Below are 26366 nucleotides of genomic sequence, written 5' to 3'. Positions count from 1 at the left end.
GCATGTACATTCCATAGATTTCCTGTTGCAGTCAAGTAAAACGTTTCAAATTTTGAACATAAAGGCAAAGCCTGTTTTCTCCAAAAATTAAAAAACTAATTTTTATTTTTAGATGGCTCACTAAAAATTGTCACTAAATTTTAGATAGAAAAAAAGCATACCCTAAAAAATCATTTCTAGCAAGCACTTGACATCTAGTCAACTCTCTTTACTCCTTTTTGTTTTATCTTTAATCCTATCAAAAAGATATGAGTTTCTTTCTTTAAAAGGGATTTTAAAATCCTTCCTGATGTAACAGAATACCAGTATCAAGAAATTGTGAGGGATACCAGATGTAGATAGCAAACTTAAATTGAGCTACTTATTCATAATTGGGGGGGTGGGGGGGCAAACCCAGGAAAAACCTTCCCATATTTTCTGATTAGTATATTTTATGAATCCCCCATTGTGCTCCATCTTATTACATGTGCATTTTTCATGTTAAACTGCAATCACTTGCAGTTTACTCTTCCACTGTCCTTCTAAATCAATTTTATAAAGTTGGAGTGTAGTTTCTTTTTCCCCCTTAGGCTATTTAGTAATTGAGGCTTTCTTTTCACCATTTCTTTAAGATGATTAGCATACAATATTTGTATTTCCCTTATCTTCTGCACTGTGCAGCCCCCTACTCCTCCCTTTCTACCACCTATGAAAAGATGATTATACTAACAGTTGAAGGTAACTGTGTATTTTGTGTAGCTATAGAGTTTAGGTCAAAATTGCCGTGCACAAATTTAATCTTATCATTTTGTTTACACATTGGGGAAAACAAAATTCAATTTATTAAACATTTCATGTGACTGCACCCAAGTTTTTTCAAGAAGGAAACTTGAAATTTTTCTGTATAGTGACTTTTTAATTCTAGTTTTCATATTTCTCCATTGAAAACATTAAAAAACAGCACAATCCCCCCCCAAAAAAACTGTTCACACTCACAATTGATTCCAATTTAAATTCAATTTAAAAAAAAGCTTTAATAAATTCTCACAGCTGAGCAGTGAAAATTTGTTTTATGAAGTTGTTTTTAAAAGTGCCTGGCTTTCTGTGAGCCCATTTGGGGTTTTCTTGGCAGAGATATTAAAGTGGTTTGTCCTTTCCTTCTCCAACTCATTTTACAATTGAGGAAAAGGAGACAGACAGGGTCGAGTGGCTCATCCAGGGTCACATAACTATCAAGCACTTAACTCACGAAGATTAGATCTTTCTGACTTCAGGCCTGGCACTACATCCATTGTGCCATCTACCTTCCCCTAAATAGTGAAAAATAGAAGGAAAAAACCTCTGCTATTTCCTTCTTTAAATGACTTAAATGATTTAAATGATCAGATTGAAAATATTTGAGTCTTCTATTACCTGAATTCCTCCCCGATCTTCAGTGCCTGCCATTCCATCTACTTCATCCATGATCAGAGCATGTTTTCTGCCTCCTGAATCCAAACCTGTATCTGATCGACAATGATAACAAAATTGAACAAATATACCAAAAAAACAGCAAAATCTAGTTACTGAAAAAACTTTTACAGAATTAGTAGTGGAAGTTACAAGGCTTCAATTGAATATAATGAACCCTATAATATTTGTGTGAAAAGTGCTTTATAGTTGGGGTTTTTTTTTTTTGGTTGGTTTTTTTAGTTTTTGCAAGGCAATGGGGTTAAGTGGCTTGCCCAAGGCCACACAACTAGGTAATTATTAAGTGTCTGAGGCTGTATTTGAACTCAGGTACTCCTGACTCCAAGGCTGGTGCTCTATCCACTGTGCCACCTAGCTGCCCCCTATATAGTTGTTTTCATAAAGTTTCAGAGTCTGAATTGGGAGGTAGACTCCAAAGTATTTTATATCGTCTGAAGTTACTTTAAATGGGATTTCTCTTTCTAGTTCTTGCTGCTTTATCTTGTTATTAATATAGAGAAATTCTGAGAATTTATGTGTATTTATTTTATATCCTGCAACTTTGCTAAAGTTGTTGTTTCTAGTAGTTTTTTAGATGTTTTTTTAGGGTTTTCTAGGTATACCATGTCATCTGAACAGAGTGAAAGTTTTTCAAACCTACAATTTTAACCATGCATATTTAAACATTATTTTGGGCATGTTGATTTCTATTATGTCTCTTTTTCCTTTTTCTTGTCATAGAATCATTTCCAAGATCTCTTTTAACCAAAAATAAGGTTTCTGAGGTTACCAATTCCATTTTCCCATTTACAAATAACACAGACCTTCCGTACCTTAATCAGAATGTATTTCCTACAAAGTACAATACCAAATAACAAGAAATAGGATTTAGTTCCACAGAGATCATAGCTTTTCTTACAGTTATGTCAGAATATTGAAATTGCATACACAATTACTTATTGTTTCTTTTTTTTTAAGGTTTTTGCAAGGCAAATAGGATTAAGTGGCTTGCCCAAGGTCACACAGCTAGGTAATTATTAAGTGTCTGAAGCCGGATTTGAACCCAGGTACTCCTGACTCCAGGGCCAGTGCTTTATCCACTGTGCCAACTAGACACCCCACTTATTGTTTCTTAAACTGATATTTCCCTTTTACTACTAATCCCAAGTTTCTAACATTCTTTCTTTAACTATCCATTAAAAACAAGAGGCACATACTTAAATAGAAGTCTTTGATGCTGGTGTTATTCAGTGATTCAGCAACAATTTCTTTCAAACTGTTTTTATTCCGGGTGTCACTCGCATTCAATTCCACATAACTATATCCCAATTCCTAATTAAAATACAAGAATCCACAATAATCACAATACTAACCTAAAAATGTGACAATAACCTAAATGAGGAAACTAAAGATTACAATTTAAAAACTTTTAGTTTCAAGATTATCCCATGACAGCAAACACCAATATACTCTGCAAACATAGGAGGTGATCCTGGGTTTTCAAATACAAGCTGGAAAGGCCCCACAAAGGGCATTGAGCAACAGCCTTCTTCAATTCAGAGAAGCCCTAAAAGCATAGTTAGCTACTCAGCAGGTGATTATATTTGGCCACTGCCAACTCAGGAAAGACTTGGAGTGTAATGTGTCTAACTGGAAGGAGTATGAAAACCTGGTAAAACCACCTATCTTTTTAAGTATCAAAATAATAAATTCAGTTTTTAAAAGGCATGCCTTCCAGGATGATTATCTATAATACCTAGGTATTTCCAAGTTTTGTTTTTAAATTAAAAGTTCAGTATAAAACTTTGAACCTTTAAACATATGAAGAGTGCCTCTGATGAGGTTTATTGAATATGGCTTAGAAAGCCCCAAAGCACTAAGCATACCAAGCTCAGGATTTAAAGGCACAAGATCAATCATTTCATCTAGAACAAAACCAGGGAATGGTATTTCTAGCCTTTATCAAATAAATTACCTAAATACAATAATTATAAATGAAACAATTCTCTCAGTTAAGTAAAAAACATATTTTCTTCACTCAAAAGAGTGAAGCTTTATCAGCTTTAACAATTCAATTATTGAAAATAAAAGTAAAGAGTAGCACAAGAAAGCAGAACTGAGGGGTGAGGTTTTAACTCTCTCATGTCAATATAGGAAAAAACAAAGAGGATTTCTCAACTAGAATATGTTCTGAGGAGGCGAAATCAGGCAAGGGACTCAAAATCAGCTTCTTCATCTTTCTATTCCTGCCTAATGACTTTGGGTTTATTTGTTTGTCGTGCAATATGTTTGTAAGCATGAACTCAATGTTTTTGCAGCAGGACAATTCTTATCTTTTTTACCCTACTGGTGTGTTATGGATGGCTAACAGGAAGAAAAATATCACAACACAGTCAAAGCAAATTCTATAGGCCTAGTGGTTTTTTAAAAAATTAGCTTACATGTCTGACTTAACCTCTATAATTTGCCCAATAGCTCCAAATGAGTTGTGACTAACAACCTACCTCACACACCAGGGAAGCTGTAGTTGTTTTACCAATCCCTGGGGGACCTGAGAGCAGAGCTGCTTTAAAACTGGAACCATCATCTTTTCCACCAAATTTACCAGCTTTAACTGTCCGGGAAAAAAAAAAAATAACACTACTGTGTTATCCAAAAAGGCACAAATAGATGCTAACCATAAAATCAGAGTCAGGGAGTAGTTATAAGTTGTAATGGTGAAATACTGACTCAAGAGACAATTCCTTTGTATTCAAGGCAATTATTAGAAGTTCTTTTACCTATAAGAAGCAAACTAAAAAAATGAATAATTAATAATGCAAGGCTTAGATAAATGTTTCTCCATGTAAAAACAAAATAAATTTGACAATTACTTCTTTCAGTCCTTTCAATTCTTCGTTCAAGACCTTAACTTTTTTAAGTCTTATTCAGATATAATGACAATTTTCACTATCTTCAAAACAGAATTTAATTGGAATTGATAAGAAAAAAGTAGAATATAAAGAGGAGACTCTAAATCTACTCCTGTGTCATACTAACTATATAATGCTGAACTATAAAAGATTATCTCATGACTTGATTTAAGTTCTTTTGACCATCCACATTATCACAAAGTAATTTTTCTTCCTTGGAACTAATCCACTATAATTCTTGTTGGTAAAGAAGACCAAAATCAAAGTTGGTCCAAGAGTCCCACTACAGGAGGAGGACGAGATGAGGAACCCAAAAAGAATGAGTCTCTGTGTACTATCATTAAAGATAAAGAAATTATTAACATTGATGACCTAAAGACTTCAGCACTCTGGCTGATAAAATTTATTTTATTACTGTAAATTTCCAGACATAATGTGGTAGGTTTCTTTATTTGAAGGGCATGGGGGGAGGGGGGGAGAAACTTTTAGAGTCCTTTAAAAAAAATTATAATAATATACACGAACAACAATATTATTGAGATGAACAACCTTGTTGGAAGCAGTTCCTCTTGCCAGTCCAGAGAGTTAGGTCAACTGTATTTGAGTGGTTATGGACTATATTATCCCCATCCAGAGGAAGAACAGCAAAATGTACAGGAAAAAAAAAACCCTCCAAATCTGATGAACACTTTAAAAAAAATTACAGGCTATGGGCAGTGACAGAACCTGGAAGAGAATCCAGGCTCTCTTGTTTTACTACCTGAAAGTCACAAAAGAGCTCTGGGTCTTGGTTTCCCTACCTGTAAAAGGGGGGCAGGGGTTGAAGGAAGTACTGTTTATGATCTTTTTCAATTCTAAATCCTATGATCCCCAGAGTATTGATTTAGGAAAAATTCACTATAAACATGAGGAAATCTGTCAAAACACAAACACACACACACACACACACACACACACACACACACACATTAAGCTTTATAATCACCATGTTTCTTATCTTCAGACATGTTCTTGGGCCAGTTGCGGAGCCATCGTAAGAGCTTGTTAGCACAACTCTGGTCACCTTGCTGTCCAATTATGGTCTTAAGAGAGGTGGGCTTATATTTATCCACCCAAAGCAAACTCTCAGCCTTGTCTTTGCTTTGGTCAGTGACATATTTCTCTGGTTTTAAAAGATTTTTCTTCTCCCCAGCCATCTGCTTCTGGAAGTCCAGGACTTTTTGAAAACCATTGGTTTGTGTTGTAACTGATTCCACGGAACTGTCTTTTTGGGGACTTAATTTTTTCTTTTTAGATTCAGAGTCCTTCTTATTTGGGCTAGTTTTTCTTTTTCTTTGATCAGCTTTTTGTGGTGTTTTCTCCAATTTTGATTTTTCCTTCTTTACCTTAAAATTGGAAAAGACAAAATTTCTAGAAGGAAGATGACAAGGCAGATAGAATTCCCATCCTACAATTTAGACTTATAAAAAGTAAAATATCCAGTTCATTAGTACCTAATTTTCAAAAATTAGAGAAAATATCTTTTATTAAATGGCAGAATATATACAATATTCTATCATTCCCTCAATTCCATCAATATACATATGAAAGGACAAACTTGCAATTTTCTTAAAAAATCAGAGCCACTAGAGTAATCTGTAATTTGAAAAGCAAGGATGGCAGGTCTCATTCATAAATATTGATTCTGAAAAATGTTCTAGCTCTGGTTTTCCTGAAATGTGATCAAAATGTGATGAGAATACTTCATGCTTTAAAAATGACTAACTACCAAGATAAGATCAAAATGGATACAGGATTTAGACATAAAAAACAATATTATAAGCAAACTAGAAGATCAAGGAGTAATTTTCCTGTCAGATCTATGGAAAGGGAAGCAGTTTACAACTAAGGAAGAAATGGAGAACATCACTAAAAACAAACTAGATGATTTTGATTACATTAAATTAAAAAGCTTTTACACAGACAAAACCACTGTAACCAAGATCAAAAGAAATGCAGTAAAATGGGAAACAATCTTTACAACTAATATTTCTGACAAAGAACTCATTTCTAAAATATACAGAGAACTGAGTCAAATTTTTAAAAAAAAAAAAAGCTATTTCCCCAATTGACAAATGGTAAAAAGATATGCAAAGGCAATTTACAGATGAGGAGATCAAAGCAACCCAAAGTCACATGAAAAATCGGTCTAAATCATTACTCATTAGAGAAATGCAAATTAAAGCATCTCTGAGGTACCATCTCACACCTATCAAACTGGCCAATATGATCAGAAAGGACAGTAATCAATGTTGGAAAGGGTTGTGGGAAGAGATAGCAAGATCAGACAGCAATATATCAGGGTTTTTTCCCCCTAAATTTAAGGTAATAGTCCTTAGTCTTTGTTCAAACTCCACAGTTCTTTCTCTGGATACAGATGGTATTCTCCACTGCAGACAGTCCCAAATTGTCCCTAATGGAACTGTCAACTCATCCAACCTTTCTGGAGGGCAGTCTGGAATTATGCCCAAAGGGCAACAAAAATGTGCATACCCTTTGACCCAGCAATACCACTACTGGGTTTAGACCCAGAAGAGATGATGAAAAAGGGTAAAAACATCACTTGTACAAAAATATTTATAGCAGCCCTGTTTGTGGTGGCAAAGAATTGGAAATCAAGTAAATGTCCTTCAATTGGGGAATGGTTTAGCAAACTGTGGTATATGTATGTCATCAAACACCGTTCTTTTAGAAACCAGGAGGGATGGAAATTCAGGGAAGCCTGGAGGGATTTGCATGAACTGATGCTGAGCAAGATGAGCAAAAGCAGAAAAACACTGTACACCCTAACAGCAACATGGGGATGATGATCAATCTTAACGGACTTGCTCATTCCATCAATGCAACAATCAGGGACAATTTGGGTTGTCTGCAATGAAGAATGTCATCTGTTTCCAGAAAAAGAATTGAGGATTTTGAACAAAGACCAAGGAGTATTAACTTAATTTAGAAAAAAAAAAACCTGCTATCTTATTGTTGATCTTGCTATCTCTTTTACTTTGTTTCTTCTTTAAGGATATGATTTCTCTCTCATCACATTCAATTTGCATAAATGTATACCATGGAAACAATGTAAAGACTGGCAAATTGCCTTCTGTGGGGGGTGGAGGGAGGCAAGTGAGATTGGGGAAAAATTGTAAAACTCAAAATAAATAAAATCTTAAAAAAAAAATGACTAACAGAAAATATGGCCCCAACCACCTTGTCACTTTTCCTTGTATCATAAGTCATTTCTCACAACTTGAAGCATTAAAAAAAAATTATGAGGGGAGAACTAAATTCTAGCTATAAAATTTTAAAACTTTGGTCTTGACTTCCTTAGCAATGGAGCACCCTGCCCAACTTTTACCATCTGTACACTCTTCAATATAAGAAGGAGATTCTAGACATCAGACCCAAGCACAGACAAGCTTTTACCTAAGCACAGGGAAAGATAAATCCCAGAAATTTGTAACCGAGAGCAGTGGCCAGAAGATGCTACCACCCACAAGTTGCACCAGAACCTGAAGTTGTCCCACTGTCTGACCCCAAGCAGATTCTGAGACTAGCAAGCCCTAATAACACACCCAGCAGAGACTCAGGGAGAGAAGCAGGATACATTTGTGATCCTAGAGCATCAGAGGCTGAACTGCTTTTCCATGTGCGCCTTGGCCACATGTAGTCCTTATGTGTGTGCTCGTCATGTCTGATGCTGCCAGATAATAGGTTCACCACTGAAAAGATGAGTATTTTTAGGAGAGCAAACTCCAAGCATAGACTTAAAGGAGAAATACACTCAATTTCAATTTTTCTTACTACACTATTTCATTAATCCCTTTATTTTGAATTAATGTACTTTGCTTAACTAGAGAAATATAGCACATTGGTGGAGGCTTGTGAGTTACTTCTGAGTGGATACAAACCTACAAACCCAAAATATCTATTTTAGGAAGTCCAGTTGTGAGAAGGGGGTATTCAAGTGCTATTTAAGATTTATGATAAGAGAGACCACGCTGACCTGAAGTCATTTCTCAAAACCTCACCAAAAAAGTGAAGTTGAGTCCTGAATTTTAGTATTTATACATGTGTTTTTTCAGGGGTTTTTTTTTATGGGAGGGGGGAAGAAAAAGGTAGATTAAAAGGATGACTGGGTACGAGATGAGAGGAAAAACAAGATTAAAAAGCAAGAAGTGGGAACAAAATCATGTTGCTCTTCCTGTCCTCCTTCAAATTTCAGAAGCTTTGTGTCTGGGTTTTTTTTTTTCCTGGTGGGTGATTTGGGAGTTTGAGCAGGCTCTTTGAGAAGGGGGGGGCAGCTAAATGGCACAGTGGCTCAAGCATCAGCACTGGAATCAGGAGGAGGACCTGAGTTCAAATGTGGTATTTAATAATTGTGTGACCGTGGGTAAGTCACTTAACCACAATGCCCCACAAAAACCAGAGAGAGAGAAAGTTGACATTTTACAGAAAGAAAACTGAAAGACAGCACTAAGGCAAAAGTAAGGGGCAGTGAGGTGGTGCAGTGGAAAGAGCACCAGCCCTGGAATCAAGAGGATCTGAGTTCAAATTCGACCTCAGACATTTAATAATTACCTAGCTATGTGACCTTGGGCAAGTCACTTGACCCCATAGTCTTGCAAAAACAAAGACAAAAACATTAAGACAAAACCAAAGAGTTACAAATTTTTCCGCTACTACTGATCACTAAACCGTATCCACCATTTAACTTTCAGAATTTCATTCATTCATTCATTCATTCATTCATTCATTCATTCATTCAGCATTCAGCCTGCTCTCCCTTAATCTAGATGAACTGCTCAGCAGATTGACCCCTCCTTTCAATCTCACTCCCTCCACATCTCTGCAGAGCAGCTTCAGGGCCTGGAGCAAGGACCCCTCCAGGGAGTGCACATGCAAAGTGCTGATGGCCACTGCCCTTAGCCAGGAGTTGGAAGTTAAGCCCAAGTCCTAGAGCTTGCCTGTTAGGGAGTTGAATTTGAGTGATGAGAATTTAAGTAAAACGAGAACTACCTCTCTAAGAAGTGTCTAATGTGAAACACACAGCCTTAGTTGTTGAGGACACAACCAGTGGAAATAAGACCAGGTCCTCAAGAAGATTACAGTCCCAATGGGGACTGATATTAGAGGATGATACTGCAGAGAAACTCAGATTTTATGTCTTCCCTAATTAGTGTTTTTACTGAGCAAGTCATTTAGTTTTTCTGGACCTCCATTTTCAATACTGTAAAAGGAGGGGATGATCTTTTAAGATCTGTTATATTTGTGATACTATGATTTAAGTATGAAGAAGCTTCTGTTCAAGAACTTATAGATAGTCCCTAACCCAAGAAAATGAAAAATAAATGGTGACCAGATATAACTTCTTCCTTCATTCTCAGATGTGGCTTAAAAGATCTGAACATGCTCCCAAATAATGGCCTAAAATAAAAGTCCTTTGGCTCTCTAGGAAAAAGCTGTGATGACCTTTTGGTAGAAATAGCAGTTTAATTATCATAAGATGGTTTGTGATAGTCCAAGAACTTCCTCTTTGTGAAAATAGGAAACTATTAATTTAAAAAGGAGTAACAGTTCACCGCCTACTAACCTCAGCTTCAAATGCTATTTCATATTTGGACTTCTTGCCAGGCAGAGTTCGAATGAGATCCAATAAGCCATCTTCATCAATAATTTTTGTTCCCAAAGCCAAAGCCTTAAAAATTAACAATCAAAACAGAAAAATTTACATCTTTGTCACTTGGAGACTAATTAAGAAAAAATAATACTTAGAAATTAACACAATCCATATATTCACAAATATTCAGAGGCCTCACTGAGTAGTAATTTTTGAAAACAGAAATACAAGTCTCATAATCAAGAAGATAAAACACAAAACCATTCTTCATAACTAAGAAGCAGGTTAAAGTACTGGAGCACTGGGTGTGGCTCAAGACCTGGTTCCAATAGTCAATAGCTGTGCATCCACTAGGCAAGGGCTCTGTTTGAGGCTGAGTTTCCTCATCTGCAAAATGAGCTTTAATCATACTTATATTACTTCAAAGGGAGACAATGAGGATCAAAGGAAACCATGTATACAACATACTATGAAAACTGTAAAATACTATAAAAACATAAGCTCTTGATGCAGCTAGGTGTCACAGTGGATAGAGCACCGGCCCTGGAGTCAGGCATATCTGAGTTTAAATCTGGCCTCAGACACTTAATAATTGCCTAGCTGTGTGGCCTTGGGCAAGCCACTTAACCCCATTTGCCTTGCAAAAAAATCTAAATAAATAAATAAATGAACAGATAAATAAATAAACATAAGCTCTTGCTTACATGGTAGTAACTCAAAAGAACCAACTTCTAAAGGGATACTTTCCCCTATTTACATCCCTAAAAGAGAAGAGCAAAATAACTGGAGAGCCAGTTTAAAAGCTCTAACTTCTTTCTTAAAAACTTGGGAGGGCAAAAGGAAGAGCAGTTTGCCAGAGGTCTGTAGCTATGGCATGATATGGAGCATTTCCATTGTGTAAATGCCTTCTATTGATGCAGAAGGAAACTCGACTATAATTTAAAGATTTACAAGAGCTGTCCCTTTAAATAAATAAGAAAAATGGGAGTCCACAATTTCTACATAAAGGATCATTTATGGCTAGAAGAAAATTTTATAATCTATGACAATTCTCAAAATAAAAGGCTAATATAACTTTACCAAATAAGTGAGAATAAACCAGATGAAAAAATTTGAGTAAGAAGCCATCTGGGAAAGTAGTCTCTGAGATGGACCAAAATATCTCCCTAAGGGAAAAAAGTGACAATAAAAGAAATGGGAGCATGCAGAAAAGCTCTAACTATATTCAACTTCATTTATACCAACAGTGATACACACCTTATCACTTTTGGACTGTCCACTATCACGTCCCATAACTAGGTAACTTGTTTTTTTGCTGACATTTCCAGTTACTTTTCCCCCATACCGCTCAATTAGAGACTTGGCTTCATCTCGTTCAATAGATTCTAGGACTCCTGTGATTACAAACGTTAGGCCTTCCAGACAATTTTCACCTCCCTGAGAAACAAAATGTTCAAAAGGAAAGGAAATTGAGTTAGTATTCTAAGGAAACACTTTAAGCACACCAATTACAAGGCATTAATTTCTCCTCACTCAATGCTCTGACACACCACCCCCCCAGCATGAACAGATAGTATGATAGAAATTTGCTTCAAATAAGCATAAGCTACAAAATTTTTACATTGAATAACATTAAAAAACTAAAAGTAGTATAAAATCATCATTGCAATTCAAGTATCCACCCCTGCTAAAAAAATTTAGTGAAGTTATATAATTTACACATTCATTCTTCCCCCACCCCCAACAAACTAATTTTACAACTGAAAAAATAACTGAAAAGAGCCTTATAGTCAAAATTAAGAGAAAGATAATTAAATCTTATCCATAATTCCTAAAGTTCCTGTTCTTCTATATGCCAACATAGTCTCTTATAATAAAAGTAATGTCCAAGTTCATGTCTTAAATCCAAAGACATTGCCACTTCTTTTCCCTATATCAAGCTAATTCTCCAAATCTCTCTTTAAAAAAAACAGGATAAAAGTGCAACTCAGTTAAATTGTAGCTCATAATTTTTTTACTGCTTAAATAGCAGTAGAGACTTCATCTTGTTCAATACATTCAATACATTCTAGGACTCCTGTCCTGTCATTTAAGCACTATTTTGTCTTCTATTATAACATGAAGCACCTTGTCTGGTTGTTATTCAGCCAGAGGCAATAAATAAAGACCTATCAACTTGCTCTTAGCAGAGAGAAGTTCTAGCTATCATTCCAATGCAGACTGAAACTGAGATGACTTTCCAGTGGTATGTTATTGAGACACAAATCTATTAACTTTGTGAAACTAGATGTAAGATAAGTTTGACAAAGATGACAAAAAAGGATAAGGATCAATGTTGGAGAGAACATGGGAAAACCGGAACACCAATGCACCGCTGGTGGAGTCATGATCTGATCCACCCATTCTGGAGGGGAATTCTGGCCCAAGGGCAATAAAAAGTGTGTGCACCCTTTGATCCAGCAACACCACTGCTAGGACTAGATCCCAAAGAGATCCTAAAAAACAGGAAGTCCCACATGTAAAAAACTACTCACAGCAGCTCTTTTTGTAATGACAAAGAATTGGAAACTGAGGGGAAGATCATCAACTGGGGAATGGCTAAACAAATAGTGGTGTATGAATGTGATGGAGCATTACTGTTCTGTAAGACATCATGAGGGATCAGAGAAGCCTGGAAAGACCTTCATGAACAGATGCTGAGAGAAGTGAGCAGATCCAGGAGCACTCTGTTCACAGGAACAGTAATACAGGATGAGGATCAACTAGGAAGCTCTTCTCAGCAGTTCAGCGGTCAAGGAAAACTACAGAGTCTGAATGCAGAGCAAAGCATTCTGTGTTCATTTTTTAAGATTTCTCTTATTTTTTTCCACTCATGTTATTTCTCCCCTTTAGTTCTAATTCATCCTTCATAACATGGCAAATCTGGAAATACGTCAAAGGCAATTTGTACACATAGACTGTTTGCTGTCAAGGGAAAGTGGTGGAATAATGTAGAACTCAAAAGCTTACAAAAGGATGAATGTTGAAAATTATCTTTGCATAAAATTGGAAATGAAAAAAGAAAAAAATAAATCTACTGTAAATTCTTTTAGAAAGATAGCAATACACACACACACACACACACAAACACACTAAGCTTAGGTAGGTAGCAAAAAATAACTCAACATTCAATAATTATCCAATTATTAAATAATAATTTAATATTAAAACTTTTTTCTACAGATAATTCCACAAAAAACGTAATCAGTTCATTACAGGAAAAAATAAATTTTTAATAAAAAAAATAGGAATGGTTACATAATTCCAATCTTGGTGCTGAAATTACTCACAAGGGAGTAATGTCAGAACAATGTAATCTCTTACTAAAACTTGTGGTATGTGGAGGTAGTAGACTCCAAAAAAGAGAACAAAAAAAAGTCAAAAAAAAATATTAACAATAAATAACATGAAAGTCCAAACAAATAGAAATTAAGAATAAAATTAATATAATTAAAATTGACAAAAAATGATAGGTAAAGTCTCTGATAATTTTTATTTTTATTTCCTATCTCCACTAAAGAAGTAACTGGGGCAAACAATAACATAATGAAATTACATGGTATAATAAGAAAGTTTTAATCACAAAACTGGGAAGAGCAACAGTAAAAAAATTTCTTTCCCTAAAGGTGCTTATTATAAATGTAGTTGTTTCAGTTCAGTCTTCATTACCCTATCTGGTTTTTTCCTTCAAAAGGATATTGGAGTGGTTTGTCATTTCCTTCTCCAGTTCATTTTATAGATGATGAAAACTGAGGCAAACTGCATCACTTAGCTAAAGTGAATCTTACTTTTTTGTGGATTTGTTTTTATGAAGCAATGGAGTTAAAAGTAACTTGGCAAAGTCACACAGCTAGTAAGCATCAAGTGTCAAAGGCTAAATTTGAACTCAGGTCCTCCTGATTCCAGAGCCTGTGTTCTATCCACTGCACCACCCCAATTGTCCCCTCTACCAGTGGTTCATAAAAACATACAAGAGGGGGCAGCTACATGGCATGGTGGATAGAGCACTGGCCCTGGAGTCAGGAGGACCTGAGTTCAAATCCAACCTTAATTACCTAGTTGTGTGACCTGAGGCAAGTCAATTAACCCCACTGTCTTAGGGGAAAAAAAAACATACAAGATATCCCAGAGACTAACAAGGAATATCTCAAAGTCCTTTCAAAGGCTTTTGGTTCTGGTATTACACAATTCTGACAAAATACAAATGACAACTATTTACGATTGAAGAAAATTCTTCAGGAGGAATAACGATGAGAGAAATTGAAGCAATAATATAGTGGGAATATATAACACCCAGAAGGAAATAGATGATGAAGTCATCAAGTGCACTCATACACCACAATATGTTTAGCCACTCCTCAATTGATAGGACAAGCCTTTTCACAGTGGAATGACAAAGATTGAAAACCTAAAAGCTTGTTTTTTCCTAAAAGTAGAGAAGCTCTTGACTAATAAATTCATTCTTCAAAAGATGAAGAAAACAGGGGAAGCTAGGTGGCACATTGTATAGAGCACTGGCATGGAGTCAGGAGGACCTAAGTTCAGATCTGGCCTCAGACACTTAAGAATTACCTAGATGTGTGACCTTGGGCAAGTCACTTAACCCCACTGCCTTGCAAAAACAAAAACAAAAAAAGGGTGGAGAAAACAAAAAGAAATTCTTACTTGGGTCATACATCAAACTAATAAAGAAGGAATAGATTGAAATTTAGGAAACAAAGGAAACTTCTATATGTACCTTTCAAAGTCTAAAATTGTACAAAAATGAAGCAATATAAGGCTTCTCAAGAATCAAAGGGAAGACATACTCTTCCAATGGAGAAACTGATTCAGATAAAGGGAAAGTCATGAAATAATTTAAATTTTTTAAAAATACATTAGAGAGACTCAAAAGCAGGTAACTAAAAATTAATTAAAAGTGACACAGTTTGAGGGGCAGAGCCAAGATGGTAGCCAAAGGACAGCATTTCCCAGAAGTCCTCTTCCAAAATATTCCAAAAACCTTAAAATTATGACTAAATTTTCAGAAAGATCCAGTGGGGCAATTTTTCAGCCCAAGGTAACCTGGAAGACTGTGGTCTATTCCACAGGGCTGGAGGGGGCAGAAGCGCAGCCAGGATCACCATATGGGAGGGAAGGAGCTCCACTCTTCTAGGAACACCTCCAGGGCACCTGGCTTCTTGGTGAGCACTGGTTCCTGGCAGCAGAAGCAGTTTCCTGACCTGTCCACCCAGGAAACACCAAACACAACTTGGAAGGGGAGACCTCTACCATAGTGAGCACAGGGCCCAGGGCCATGATGGACCTCTCCTCAGCATGGCTGCAACCCTTGGTGTGGCCCAGATCCCAGGAAATGGAAGCAGGTTCATAAAGTCACCCAGCAGGGAGCTTCCTGGCAGCTGCTTCCACAGCGCTCAGCCCACGGAAGGTGAGGGAGCAGGGGAAGACTGTTGAGGTTTGTCCTCTGTCCCTGGGACAGGACTCTGGGGTTTTGTCCATATTCAGACCCTGGTCAGAGTCTGGGCCCCCACACTGTCATAAAGCAGGGACCTCCTCACAGCTCCAGGGCAGGGGGGTGTGCTTGTGGTCATCCACAAACCAGGAGAGCAGTCAGAGCCTCCCATAAGACCTTGAAGGAACTGAGGTCCTTGCCGGAGGCATCCCAATTAACAGTCAAAATGTCCTGAAGCACCCCAAAACCAGAGCACAGGTTGGGGAAATGAGTAAACAGAAAAAAAGGAACCTGACCATAGGCAATCACTTTGGTCTCATGGAGTACCAAAATATACACTGAAGATGAGGAAATCCAAGTTTCTGCATCTAAAACCTCCAAGAAATATAGAAGCTAGGCTCTGGCTATGACAGAGCTCAAAAAAAGATTCTAAAAAAATCAAGTAGGGGAGGTAGAGGAAAAGCTGGGAAAAGAAATGAGAGAGATGCAGGGAAAACCAAGTCAACAGTTTAGTCAAGGAAATCCAAAAAAATGCTGAAGAAAACAACATGTTAAAAATCAGATTAGGTCAAATGGAAAAAAGCAGTCCAAAAAGACAACGAGGAAAAGAATACCTTAAAAAGCAAAACTGGCCAGATGGAAAAGGAGATAAGAAAGCTCTCTGAAGAAAACAAATCCTTCAAATAGAGAATGGAACTAAAGGAAGCCAATGACTTTGTGAGGAATCAAGACACAATAAAACAATATCAAAAGAATGAAGAACTACAAGAAAATGTGAAATATCTCACTGAGAGAGCAGATCCAAAAGAGATAATTTCATGATCAGGAAAAGACTCTGGACTTTGTTTTTAAAGAATTTCTACAGGAAAACTGCCCTGAGATCCTAAAAACAGAGGGTAAAATAGAAATTGAGAGAATCCACCAATCTCCTCCTGAAAGAGATCCAAAAAAATACAACCTCCAGGAAGTTATAATTATAGTCAAGTTCCAGAACTCCCAAGTCAAAGAGAAAATATTACAAGTAGTCAGAAGGAAACAATTCAAATAATGTGGAGCAACAGTCAGGATCACATAGTAGTATTCACATTAAGTGCTCATAGGGCTTGGAATATAATATTCCGGAAGCCAAAGGAGCTTGGAATGCAACCAAGAATCAACTACCCAGCAAAACTGAACATTCTCTTCCAGGGGAAAAGATGGATTTTCAGTGACACAGGAATTTCACATGTTCCTGTTGAAACGACCAAAGCTGAACAGCAAGTTTCATCTGCAAGTTCAGGACTTAGGTGCAGCATAGAGAGAGGGTGGGTGAGAAGGGGAAATTATGTGGGACTTAATGTTGATGAACTGCATGTATTCCTGCATTGGATGATGATAATGATAATCTCATATGAACCTTCTCATTTATTAGAGCAGGAAGAAAGAGCTCTATAGTCGAGACACAGGAGAGAGCTGAATTTGAAGGTATACTATATTAAAAAATGAAGTCAGTGGGTGAAAAGGAAATGTACTGGGAGGAAGGGAAAGGAGAGTAGAAGGGGCAACGATATTTCATGTAAAAGAGTTTTGTACTATGTGCAAGGTGGTGGGATTGGGTGGCCTGTCCAAGACCACGGGGCCAAGTGGTTTCTGGGTCTCTGGGGTAGGGTGTAGGCTTGGGGTATCTTTGCCCCAAGGCTGGTGTTCTGTCCACTGTATCACTCAGCTGCCCAGTAGTACTCTTTTGAAGAGGGACAAATAAGAAATGTTACGGGGGAGGAATGGATGGAGGGAATTATAATCAGCAACAGCAACTGTGGAAAAACATGGAAGTAACTTCTCTGATGGACTTATGATAAAGGAGGTGAAGCACCCCAGAGATAGAGCTGATGGTACTGGAACATAGACTGAAGCACATTATTTTTACTTTTCACTTTATTTCTCATAGGCTTTTTTTTATTTTTGTGGGGGGGAGGGGGGATTATGTTTGCTCATACAAGATTTTTAGTAATGTGTAAATAAATAGTAAATTTTTAAAAAAATCAAGAAAAAAACTGACACAGTTCAATAAAAACTATCAGGAAAGAGAAAAGTTCAAGATCAACTATGGCTCCCAATGAAGGTTGAAGAACATAAGAGAAAAAGGAGAAAAAGGAAGAACAAAAAAAGGACTGGCAGTTGGGATAGGCAGAAAAAAAGTCAATAATGTAATAAAGTTAGAATTACTCAATTCATATTATAATCCTGGTCTTCTTGGGGCACAGCCAAGATGGCAGATAGAAAACAGGAGCTTCCCTAAACTCTTTCCAGCTCTTATCAGAAACAACATTAATCCAGTCTCCAAAAGGATTCTGGAGCAAAAGAGCTCACTACAAGGCAGAGGGGACTAATTCTGTGGCTCAAGATAACCTCAGAAAGACTTCAGGAAAGGTCTGCGTCACTCAGATTTAGGGGAGGCTCTCAGCACCAGCAAAGACCAGAAACAGAGGCCCTTGAGTGTAGACCTAGCAGGCCAGCACCACAGTGGCCAGGTGGGAAGCCTCAGCCGGAGTGCAGCAGGCAAAATGCAAGCCCCAAAACCCCTGTACAACCTACATCATCAGGCTAGCACAATGGGGAAGCTGCTAACACCTCAGACCCCAGCCCAGAAAGTATGGAGTAGAGTACAACATTGAAAATCATGAAGTAGGCCAAAAATTGAGAAACAGAAAAAAAAACCCAAACACAGAAAACTATGATGGCGAACAGGAGGCTCACAGCACCATGTAGGAAGAGGACAACAGAAAAAAGCCTACGTGTGAAGCCCCAGAGGAGAAAATAAATTGATCCCAAGGCAAAAAAGTCCTCTTAGAAGAGCTCAAAAAGGATTTTAAAAATCAAGTAGAAAAACTGAGAAAAGAAATGGGAGGTATGCAAGAGAGAGTCAATAGCCTAGAAGAGGAGGTACAAAAATAGAATGAAGAAAATAGTTCCTTCTAAAACACAACTGGTCAAATGGAAAAAGGAAATAATTCCTTTACAAATACAAATGGTCAAATGGAAAAAGAGTTTAAGTAACTACTTAAAAATTAGAATTGTAATCTAGACATAAAAACAATATTATAAGCAAACTGGGAGAACAAGGAACAGTTTACTTCTCAGATCTATGGAAAGGGAAGCAATTTATGACCAAGAATGAGATGGAAAACACCAATAAAAATAAACAAGATAATTTTGATTACATTAGATTAAAAAGCTTTTGCACAGATAAAACCAAGATCAAAAGAAATGTAGTAAATTGGGAACCGATTTTTACAACTGGTGTTTCTGACAAAGTACTCATCTCTAAAATATACAGAGAACTGAGTCAAATTTTTTTTGGGTAAGCCATACCCCAATTAACAAATGGTAAAAGGATATGCAAAAGCAATTTACAGATGAGGTAATCAAAGCAATTCATAATCATATGAAAAATTGCTCTAAATCACTTATTATTAGAGAAATGTAAATTAAAATATCTCTGGGGTAACATCTCAGACTGGCCAATATGACCAGAAAGGACAATGAGCAATGTTGGAGGGGATGTGAGAAATCTGGGACACTAACACATTGCTGGTGGAGCTGTGAACTCATCCAACATTTCTGGAAATCAATTTGGAATTAGGCCCAAAGGGCAACAAAAATGTGCATACCCTTTGATCCAGCAATACAATACCACTACTGGGTCTATACCCTGAAGAGATTATGAAAAACATCACTTGTACAAAAATATTAATAGCAACCCTGTTTGTAGTGGGAAAGAATTGGAAATCAAGTAAATGTCCTTCAATAAGGGAATGGCTTAACAAACTGTGGTATACGTATGTCATGGAAGACTATTGTTCTGTTAGAAACCAGGAGGAACAGGAATTCAGGGAAGCCCGGAAGGATTTATGTGAATTGATGCTGAGCAAGATGAGCAGAACCAGAAGAACATTATACACCCTAACAGCAACATGGGAGTGATGGTAACCTTAATGGACTTGCTCATACCAACAGGGCAACAGTCAAGCACAATTCTGGGATATGTGCAACGGAGAATGCCATCTGTATCCTGAGAAAGAATTGCGAAGAGTTTGAACAAAGACCAAAGACCTTTAATTTAAAAAAAAAATGTCTTATTATGTAATTTTGCTATATCTCATACTATATGTTACTTACTTAAGGATATGATTTCTCTCTCATCACATTTAACTTAGATCAATGCATACTAGGAGAATGATGTAAACACTATCAAACTGCTTTCTGTGGGGGGAGGGAAGCAAGATTGGAGGAAAAATTATAAAACTCAAAATAAATAAAACCTTTCTGAAATAACAAAAAATTAGAATTGTTACTTTATGAGACATCAAGATTCAGTCAAGCAAAAGCAAAAAAATGAAAAGTAGAAGAATGAGTAAAATGCTTCATTGGGAAAACAACTGACCTAGAAAATAGATTCAGCAAAGATATTATGAAAATAATTGGACCAGTTGAAAGCCATGATCAAAAAGAGATCCTGGGGGCAGCTAGGTGGCACAGTGGATAGAGCACCAGGCCTGGAGTCAGGAGTACCTGAGTTCAAATCTGACCTCAGATTCTTAATAATTACCTAGCTGTTGGGACAGCTAGGTGGCACAGTGGATAAAGCACTGGCCCTGGAGTCAGGAATACCTGGGTTCAAATCCAGCCTCAGACACTTAATAATTACCTAGCTGTGTGGCCTTGGGCAAGCCACTTAACCCCACTGCCTTGCAAAAAAAGATAAAAAAATAAAATAAAATACAAAGAGATCCTGTACAACAACTTTCAAGAAATCATCAAAGAAAACTATCTGATATCCTAGTACCAATGGTCCCTGAAAGGATTCACCACTCAGATCCTGAAAGAAATCCCAAAAAGAAAATGCCAAGGAATATTACAGCCAATTTCCAGAATTATCAGGACAAGAAAATATTGCAGTCAGCCAGGAAGAAACAATTCAAATACCAAGTAGTCACCATCAGGATTACACAGGACTTTGTCACTTCAATACTAAAGGATAGGAGAGCCTGGAACATAATAGTCTACAGGGCAAAGGAACTTGGATTACAATCAATAATCAACTATCATGCAAAATCAAACATTCTCTTTCAGGGGAAAAGATGACATTCAAAGAATTAGGGGACTTTCGTGACCCCCCCAAAAAAAACTATGGAATCTGAATGTAGAACCAAGCAATTTTCATTTTTTTAAAACTTGTTTTGTTTTTTCCTTTTTTCATGTTTTTTCCTGATTTTTTCTGATTTCTTTCACAATATGATTAAAATGAAAATTTGCTGAACATAATTGTGCTTAGTGAGTAAGATATAAAACTGTGGAACTCAAAAGCTTAAGAAAAGATGAATGTTGAAAATTATCTTTGCATGTAATAACAAAAAAAAAAGAAATCATTAGTAGGTAAATTTCAGAAAAACCTAAAAAGACTTATATGAACTGATATTGAGTGACATCAGGGGAACAATGTACATAAACACTGTGTGATGATCAACTCTGATGGATTTAAAATAACTCCTCTCAGTAACATAGTGATCAAAGACAATTCCAATTCACCCGTGCTTGAAAATGCCATCCACTTCCAAAGAAAGAACTATACAATCTAAATGCAGATCAAAGCATATTGTTTTCACTTATCACATTTTGCCTTTAGTTTTGCTTTTCCTTGCTATCTGAGGGCAGGAGAAGGGAAAGGTGGGAGGGAAAAAATTTTACAAAAAAAATCAATGTTGACAATTATCTTTCATATAATTGGAAAAAAATTTTTTAAAAATAAAAATAAGTTACAGGCAAAAAAAGAAGTATCAGAAATAATAAGATTTCAGAAAAACCTGGAAAGAGTTACATGAACTGAAGCTGAGTGAAATGAGCAAAACCAGAAGAACATTGCTCACATTAAACAGCAATATTATGTGATGATCTATGATAGAATTTAGCTCTTCTCAGCAATATAATGATCACGACAATTACAAAATTATGAAGGAAAAAATGCCATTCACAGTCTAAGCAGACTGAAACATACTATTTTCACTTTTAAAAATGCTTTTTTTCCTATTTCATTTTTTCCTTTTGTTCTGATTCTTATTTTTACAGCATAACTAATAATGGAAATATGTTTAATATGATTGTATTATAACCCATATAAGATTATGCATCATCAAAGGGAGGGAGGAGAGAAGAGAGGGATGTAGAAAAACATGACATTCAAAATATTGCAAAAAATGAATGTGGAAAACTATATATGTTATTGGAAAAAATGAAATTAAAAATAAAAGATTCTGGGTTTATCTAAGGAGGATGAGCTTATAAATGAAAAAATATTTGAATTTTAAATAAAATATTTGAAAAATAACAACTAAATAAAAAGTGGAATTCCAAGTTAGAGGGTTAAGAGTATGTAGGTGTCTCACTGTTTTTGAGTCATATCCCAGAACTGACAGATGTGATTGCTGAGGGTGCCAATGATATTTTTAATATTGGATAATAGGAAAAATTTATAAGACAGGAAAATGTCTTAAATTTCAAAAATTTAGCAAATTCAGGAAAGTAGAATATTAAAGGGCATGTTTTGTAATGAGTTTCCCTTCAACACTCAGATCAAGTGCCAATTTCACTTTTCATAACCCCTCCATACTCCTTTGATTTCCTAGTGCCTTCCTCTCTTACCCCTAAAAAAAACTATCCTGTACTTATTTTGTATATTTACATGTAAATGTAAAACTCTGAGAGCAAAGAGTATTTCAGTTTTGTCTTTTATACTCAGTTCCTAAAACTATACCTGGCAGATACATAATAAATGTTAATTGACAAATTTGTTGATTGATTTAAGAAGGGTAACTTAGTGGTATACACTTAAGATCTCTGTTCATCTGTTTTGGCTTATTTCCAAAACTAGAAACAGATTTCCATAAAAGATAACAAAACTGTCTCTGAAACTTGACAGGCCCCTGTCTCACTTGACATAGCTTCCTGGTAACCAATGGGTTGAACATCACAAGTCATCATAAAGACTTTTCACATGACTGTGTATGTGTCAAAAAAAAAAAAAAAAATGAAGTGTCACCATATCCTTGTTGCAAGTCCGTGCTGTGTTAACACAAGGTAACTCTCCTTTTGTTAACTGTTCAATGACTTGGAAATACTTCATTTTATCCAAACAATAAATGTAAACAGGGTAATGGTGCCAAACCCATCCCTAAGGGGCTTAAATGGAATGCACATGTTAAATTTCCAATTAACCCAAAACTGGAAGTGTTAGCAAACACATCTAAAGAGACAAAAATCATGAAAAGTGTAGATAGGCTAGAATTTTGGCTAGAGAGTAAATTTAACCAAGATTAAGCTCTACACAGGCTTGAAACCTCACATTACAGGATGGAAGAGTTGTATGACTATACAACAGATTACATGGGGGGGAAAAAAAAGATCTTTTAAGCTTTAAGAGACTAAATTCACCATGAGTCAATTTATATGACAATGGCAATAAAGTGACAAGTAAATATTGTGACAAAGAAAAGGCAACTTAGGCTACAATGACAGAAATAATGTCCAGAAAGAAGGAAGTTACACTTCTCCAATACTCTAGTCCTGCTGCACTCTGAAATAACATGATCAACTCTGGGTGCAATATTTTAGCAGAGTTGACCTGAACAAGGAGCTTAGAAACCATGCTACCCAAGCATCAGTTAAGTCATCTGGAAACATTTAGTGCAGAAAAAACATGATGGCTGTTATAACGGCAGACATATGGAAGAGAAGTCCAACATATCCTATCTGACTCCAGAGAAACAGAAGCAGGAAAATGTGGACAAGTTGCAAAGAACTATAATTCAGATCAGAGTAAGGAAACAAGTTCAAATATTCAAAAGTAAAAGTGGACATTTCAGGAGATGACAAATTTCCAATCATAAAAGATCTTCAAGTGGGGCTGGACGACCACTAGTCAGGGATTTTATATAAGCGACTCCTGATAGGGTACAGGTTGGACTGGATAACAGGTCCTAAACCTTTTTTGTGTCTTTGGCTGTCTTTTGCAATCTGAGAAAGACCCTTTCTTAGAATAATACTTTCAAAGACATAAAATAAAATACACAGAATTAAAGGAAACCAATTATGCTGAAGGAGTTATCTAACAAGTTCACAAACTCCAAATTAAGAATCTCTGGAATGGATGATCTCTGATAAACTTTCCAACCCCAGAAATCTTTGAGAATTTTTAAAAATTCATTTAGTTAATTCAAAGCAATTTTATGAGCCTCTACTAAAGAGAAAGACATATTTCTAATTCAAAAAGTGATAATTCCATTTTCAATAAGGAGTAACAGAAAATGTCTAAACTTATGTAATACTTTATGTAGATCTTTCTTCAAGTAATATTTACATGCCCTGCACATAATAAAGACTAGTAAATTCTTATTCTATTTAATTTAATGAGTACATAGATATATGGGACACATTTTATTTATAACCACTCTGTTACTTACTTTTGGAATCTCCTTAGACCCTAGAGCTTTGGGACCTTCTCGATTCAGGTAGCTTCGATAAGCCTGGTAATTTGTACGTTTCTTTTCAGTATCTTCAGGACTCACAGACTTTGGGATTACCTTTAAAAAAAAAAAAAAAGAATCAAATAGACCGGAAAACATTCGTGTTTTAATTTGTTCAGTAAAGGAGCTCAAAAAGAGAGAAAGATCAGGAATACAGGTATAGGTTTGGGAATCACTTGGAGAGATGCTGAAACTATGAAAGGAGATGAAATGGTCATGGGAGCAAATAATGAGAGAAGAGCTGAGGGGCAGAATCTTGGAGGACCTCAAAGGGTTTGGAAGTAAGAGAGGACAGGAAAAGAGATAGGGGAGATTTAGTCAGAAAGATAAGAGGACAAGCAGGATGCAATGAAAGCCAAGAAAGGAGAAGGCATAAACAGAGGTAGGGATTTCTCCTAACTAAAGAATCAGAAAAAGTTTATTTCATGAAGAGGTGGCTTGAAAATATACATTAAAGAATTAGGATGCGGAAATGTTTACTATAACGGCACATGAGGGGCAGCCAGGTGGCGCAGTGGATAGAGCACCAGCCCTGAAGTCAGGAGGACCTGAGTTCAAATGTGACCTCAAACACTTAATAATTACCTAGCTGTGTGAGCTTAGGCAAGTCACAACCCCAAGGTCTTGCAAAAAAGAAAATTAGAAGACTTAGGAACTCTGTTCAATTTAATGATCAGCCATTATTCCAGAAGACAGATGATGAAACAGGCTGTGTATCTCTCAACATAGAAGTGAAAGACTCAAGAAATGAAGAATGAGACAAATTATGGTTATTTGTATTTTTTCATTACACATGGCCAAAGAGGAAATTTGTTATGCTTTAAGTATGTATTTTTAATGGGTTTTATTTTTCTTTTGTTCTGTATTAGGGAGTAGCTTGGGATGGATGAGAGGGAGAGGGGAAGGATTTTTCACTGACTGAAAAAAATTTTTTAAATATTTTCATAAATTACTTTGGTGCAATGTCAAATTTCAAAATAAAATGATTATAAGACAGATGAAATAGCTCATAAAGTTGCCTCCTTTTTTCATATGCCACCATTCCATTTCTGTCTGCAGCAAGGATATTCACTTTTAAGTCTGAGATAATTGAATTTAATTAGTCAACATCTGATAACACTCACTTGCAAATGCTAAAGATCCAAGTAAGTCAGCCTGCCTTCTCAACCCTCTGCTTTCATGGGGGAAATCTCTTTTGGAAAATTCTAGAATATCTTCATATCTTATATTTGATTTTCTTCAAAAATTTATCAAAAATGAAGCTATCAGGGAAGATGACAATGAGAATCCCACAGTGAGGTGTGTAAGCAACTCAACCTCATGCTGAATTCATCACTGTTGGCAATAAGAGCAAACAGATACACAAGCTAAACTATCTACACCTATTTCTTGGTTCCTTTTTCTGCCAACTGAGGCCCTTTGTGGCTACTACTCCTTCAGAATCTCTGACATTCAACTATGATTCTGGAGTAATGAGGTAGATTAAAAGTAAATTACTTTTTTGAACTCTCATTTGATTGAGATTTGTGTTTTTTCTTTCTCTTCTCCTTTTTCCTCTTCTTGTTTCTCCTTTCTCTTGTGCTTCTCCTGGCAGAGAAGCTCTGCCTTCCTCATCTGATGTGGAACCCTCAAATGGCTTCTTTATCTCTTTGATCCTCATGTCCTTTCCAGGGTGCTAATTCTCCCTGCTTTGTGGGCTGCTCTGAACTGTTTACCTTTGGTAAAGAATGGACATTCTCTGTCACCTGTTCTGTGTCCACACTGTTGGCAGCGCCAACTTTGCATAACCTTGACTTCTTTCCCAAAGGCATCCAGAGTCCTTTTGGTGGGGCATGTGCCAGAAATTCTCTGGCATGATCATTGTCCAGTTCATCCAGGAGACAGTCTTCTGGAGGTTTTTGATATAAAGGGCTTGAGGTGCTGCAGTTGAGCTCCCGCTGCGGCACATCCCGCCAGCACCACTACTGCTCCTGGAACTGTTGCTTATGCAGCTGGGCAGGCTCCTGGGTCTGCTGGGGGGGGGGGGCAGGGGGGGGCAGAGGCAAGGTCAGGTCAGGCCAGGCCAGAGGAGGCACAACCAGGAGTAGGAAGTTAGGAAACTTTTATAAATGGGGAGGGACTTCTAAACATGGAGAAAAGTATGGACATTGTCAGGGGATGCTAAGTAGTCCAGTTTACCAGGAATAGATTTGTTTTGCTTTTACCCCTGCAGAGAGCTGCCTCTACTCAAAGACTCCACTTCCATCTTACCTGCTGCAGCCTGGCTTCTATCTCTGACATTCTAATAAAACAAGCTTTCTCAAAATCACCTATGACTTCCTGTTTTT

General features: G+C 36.6%; 1 protein-coding gene and 1 pseudogene across 2 annotated transcripts in view; both read right to left on the bottom strand.

The window, feature by feature from the left end:
- The window catches only part of RFC1 (replication factor C subunit 1), a 99443-nt gene that overhangs the window by 20335 nt on the left and 52742 nt on the right, over window positions 1-26366 (bottom strand). For both annotated transcript variants that reach the window (XM_074229618.1, XM_074229619.1), the window contains exons 10-16: window positions 23977-24096; window positions 11248-11427; window positions 9964-10068; window positions 5326-5725; window positions 3933-4042; window positions 2646-2760; window positions 1393-1484 (exon numbers count right to left, since the gene is read on the bottom strand). In XM_074229618.1, coding sequence (XP_074085719.1) covers window positions 1393-1484; window positions 2646-2760; window positions 3933-4042; window positions 5326-5725; window positions 9964-10068; window positions 11248-11427; window positions 23977-24096 — 1122 coding nt within the window. The remainder of the gene's footprint in view (window positions 1-1392; window positions 1485-2645; window positions 2761-3932; window positions 4043-5325; window positions 5726-9963; window positions 10069-11247; window positions 11428-23976; window positions 24097-26366) is intronic.
- Window positions 24112-26319, bottom strand: LOC141517152 (uncharacterized; annotated as a pseudogene).

This window comes from Macrotis lagotis, chromosome 3 (assembly GCF_037893015.1).
Source record: "Macrotis lagotis isolate mMagLag1 chromosome 3, bilby.v1.9.chrom.fasta, whole genome shotgun sequence".
Classification (NCBI taxonomy): domain Eukaryota; kingdom Metazoa; phylum Chordata; class Mammalia; order Peramelemorphia; family Peramelidae; genus Macrotis; species Macrotis lagotis.
Note: the sequence above shows the minus strand (reverse complement) of the source record. Positions and strands in the feature narration are given on the sequence as shown.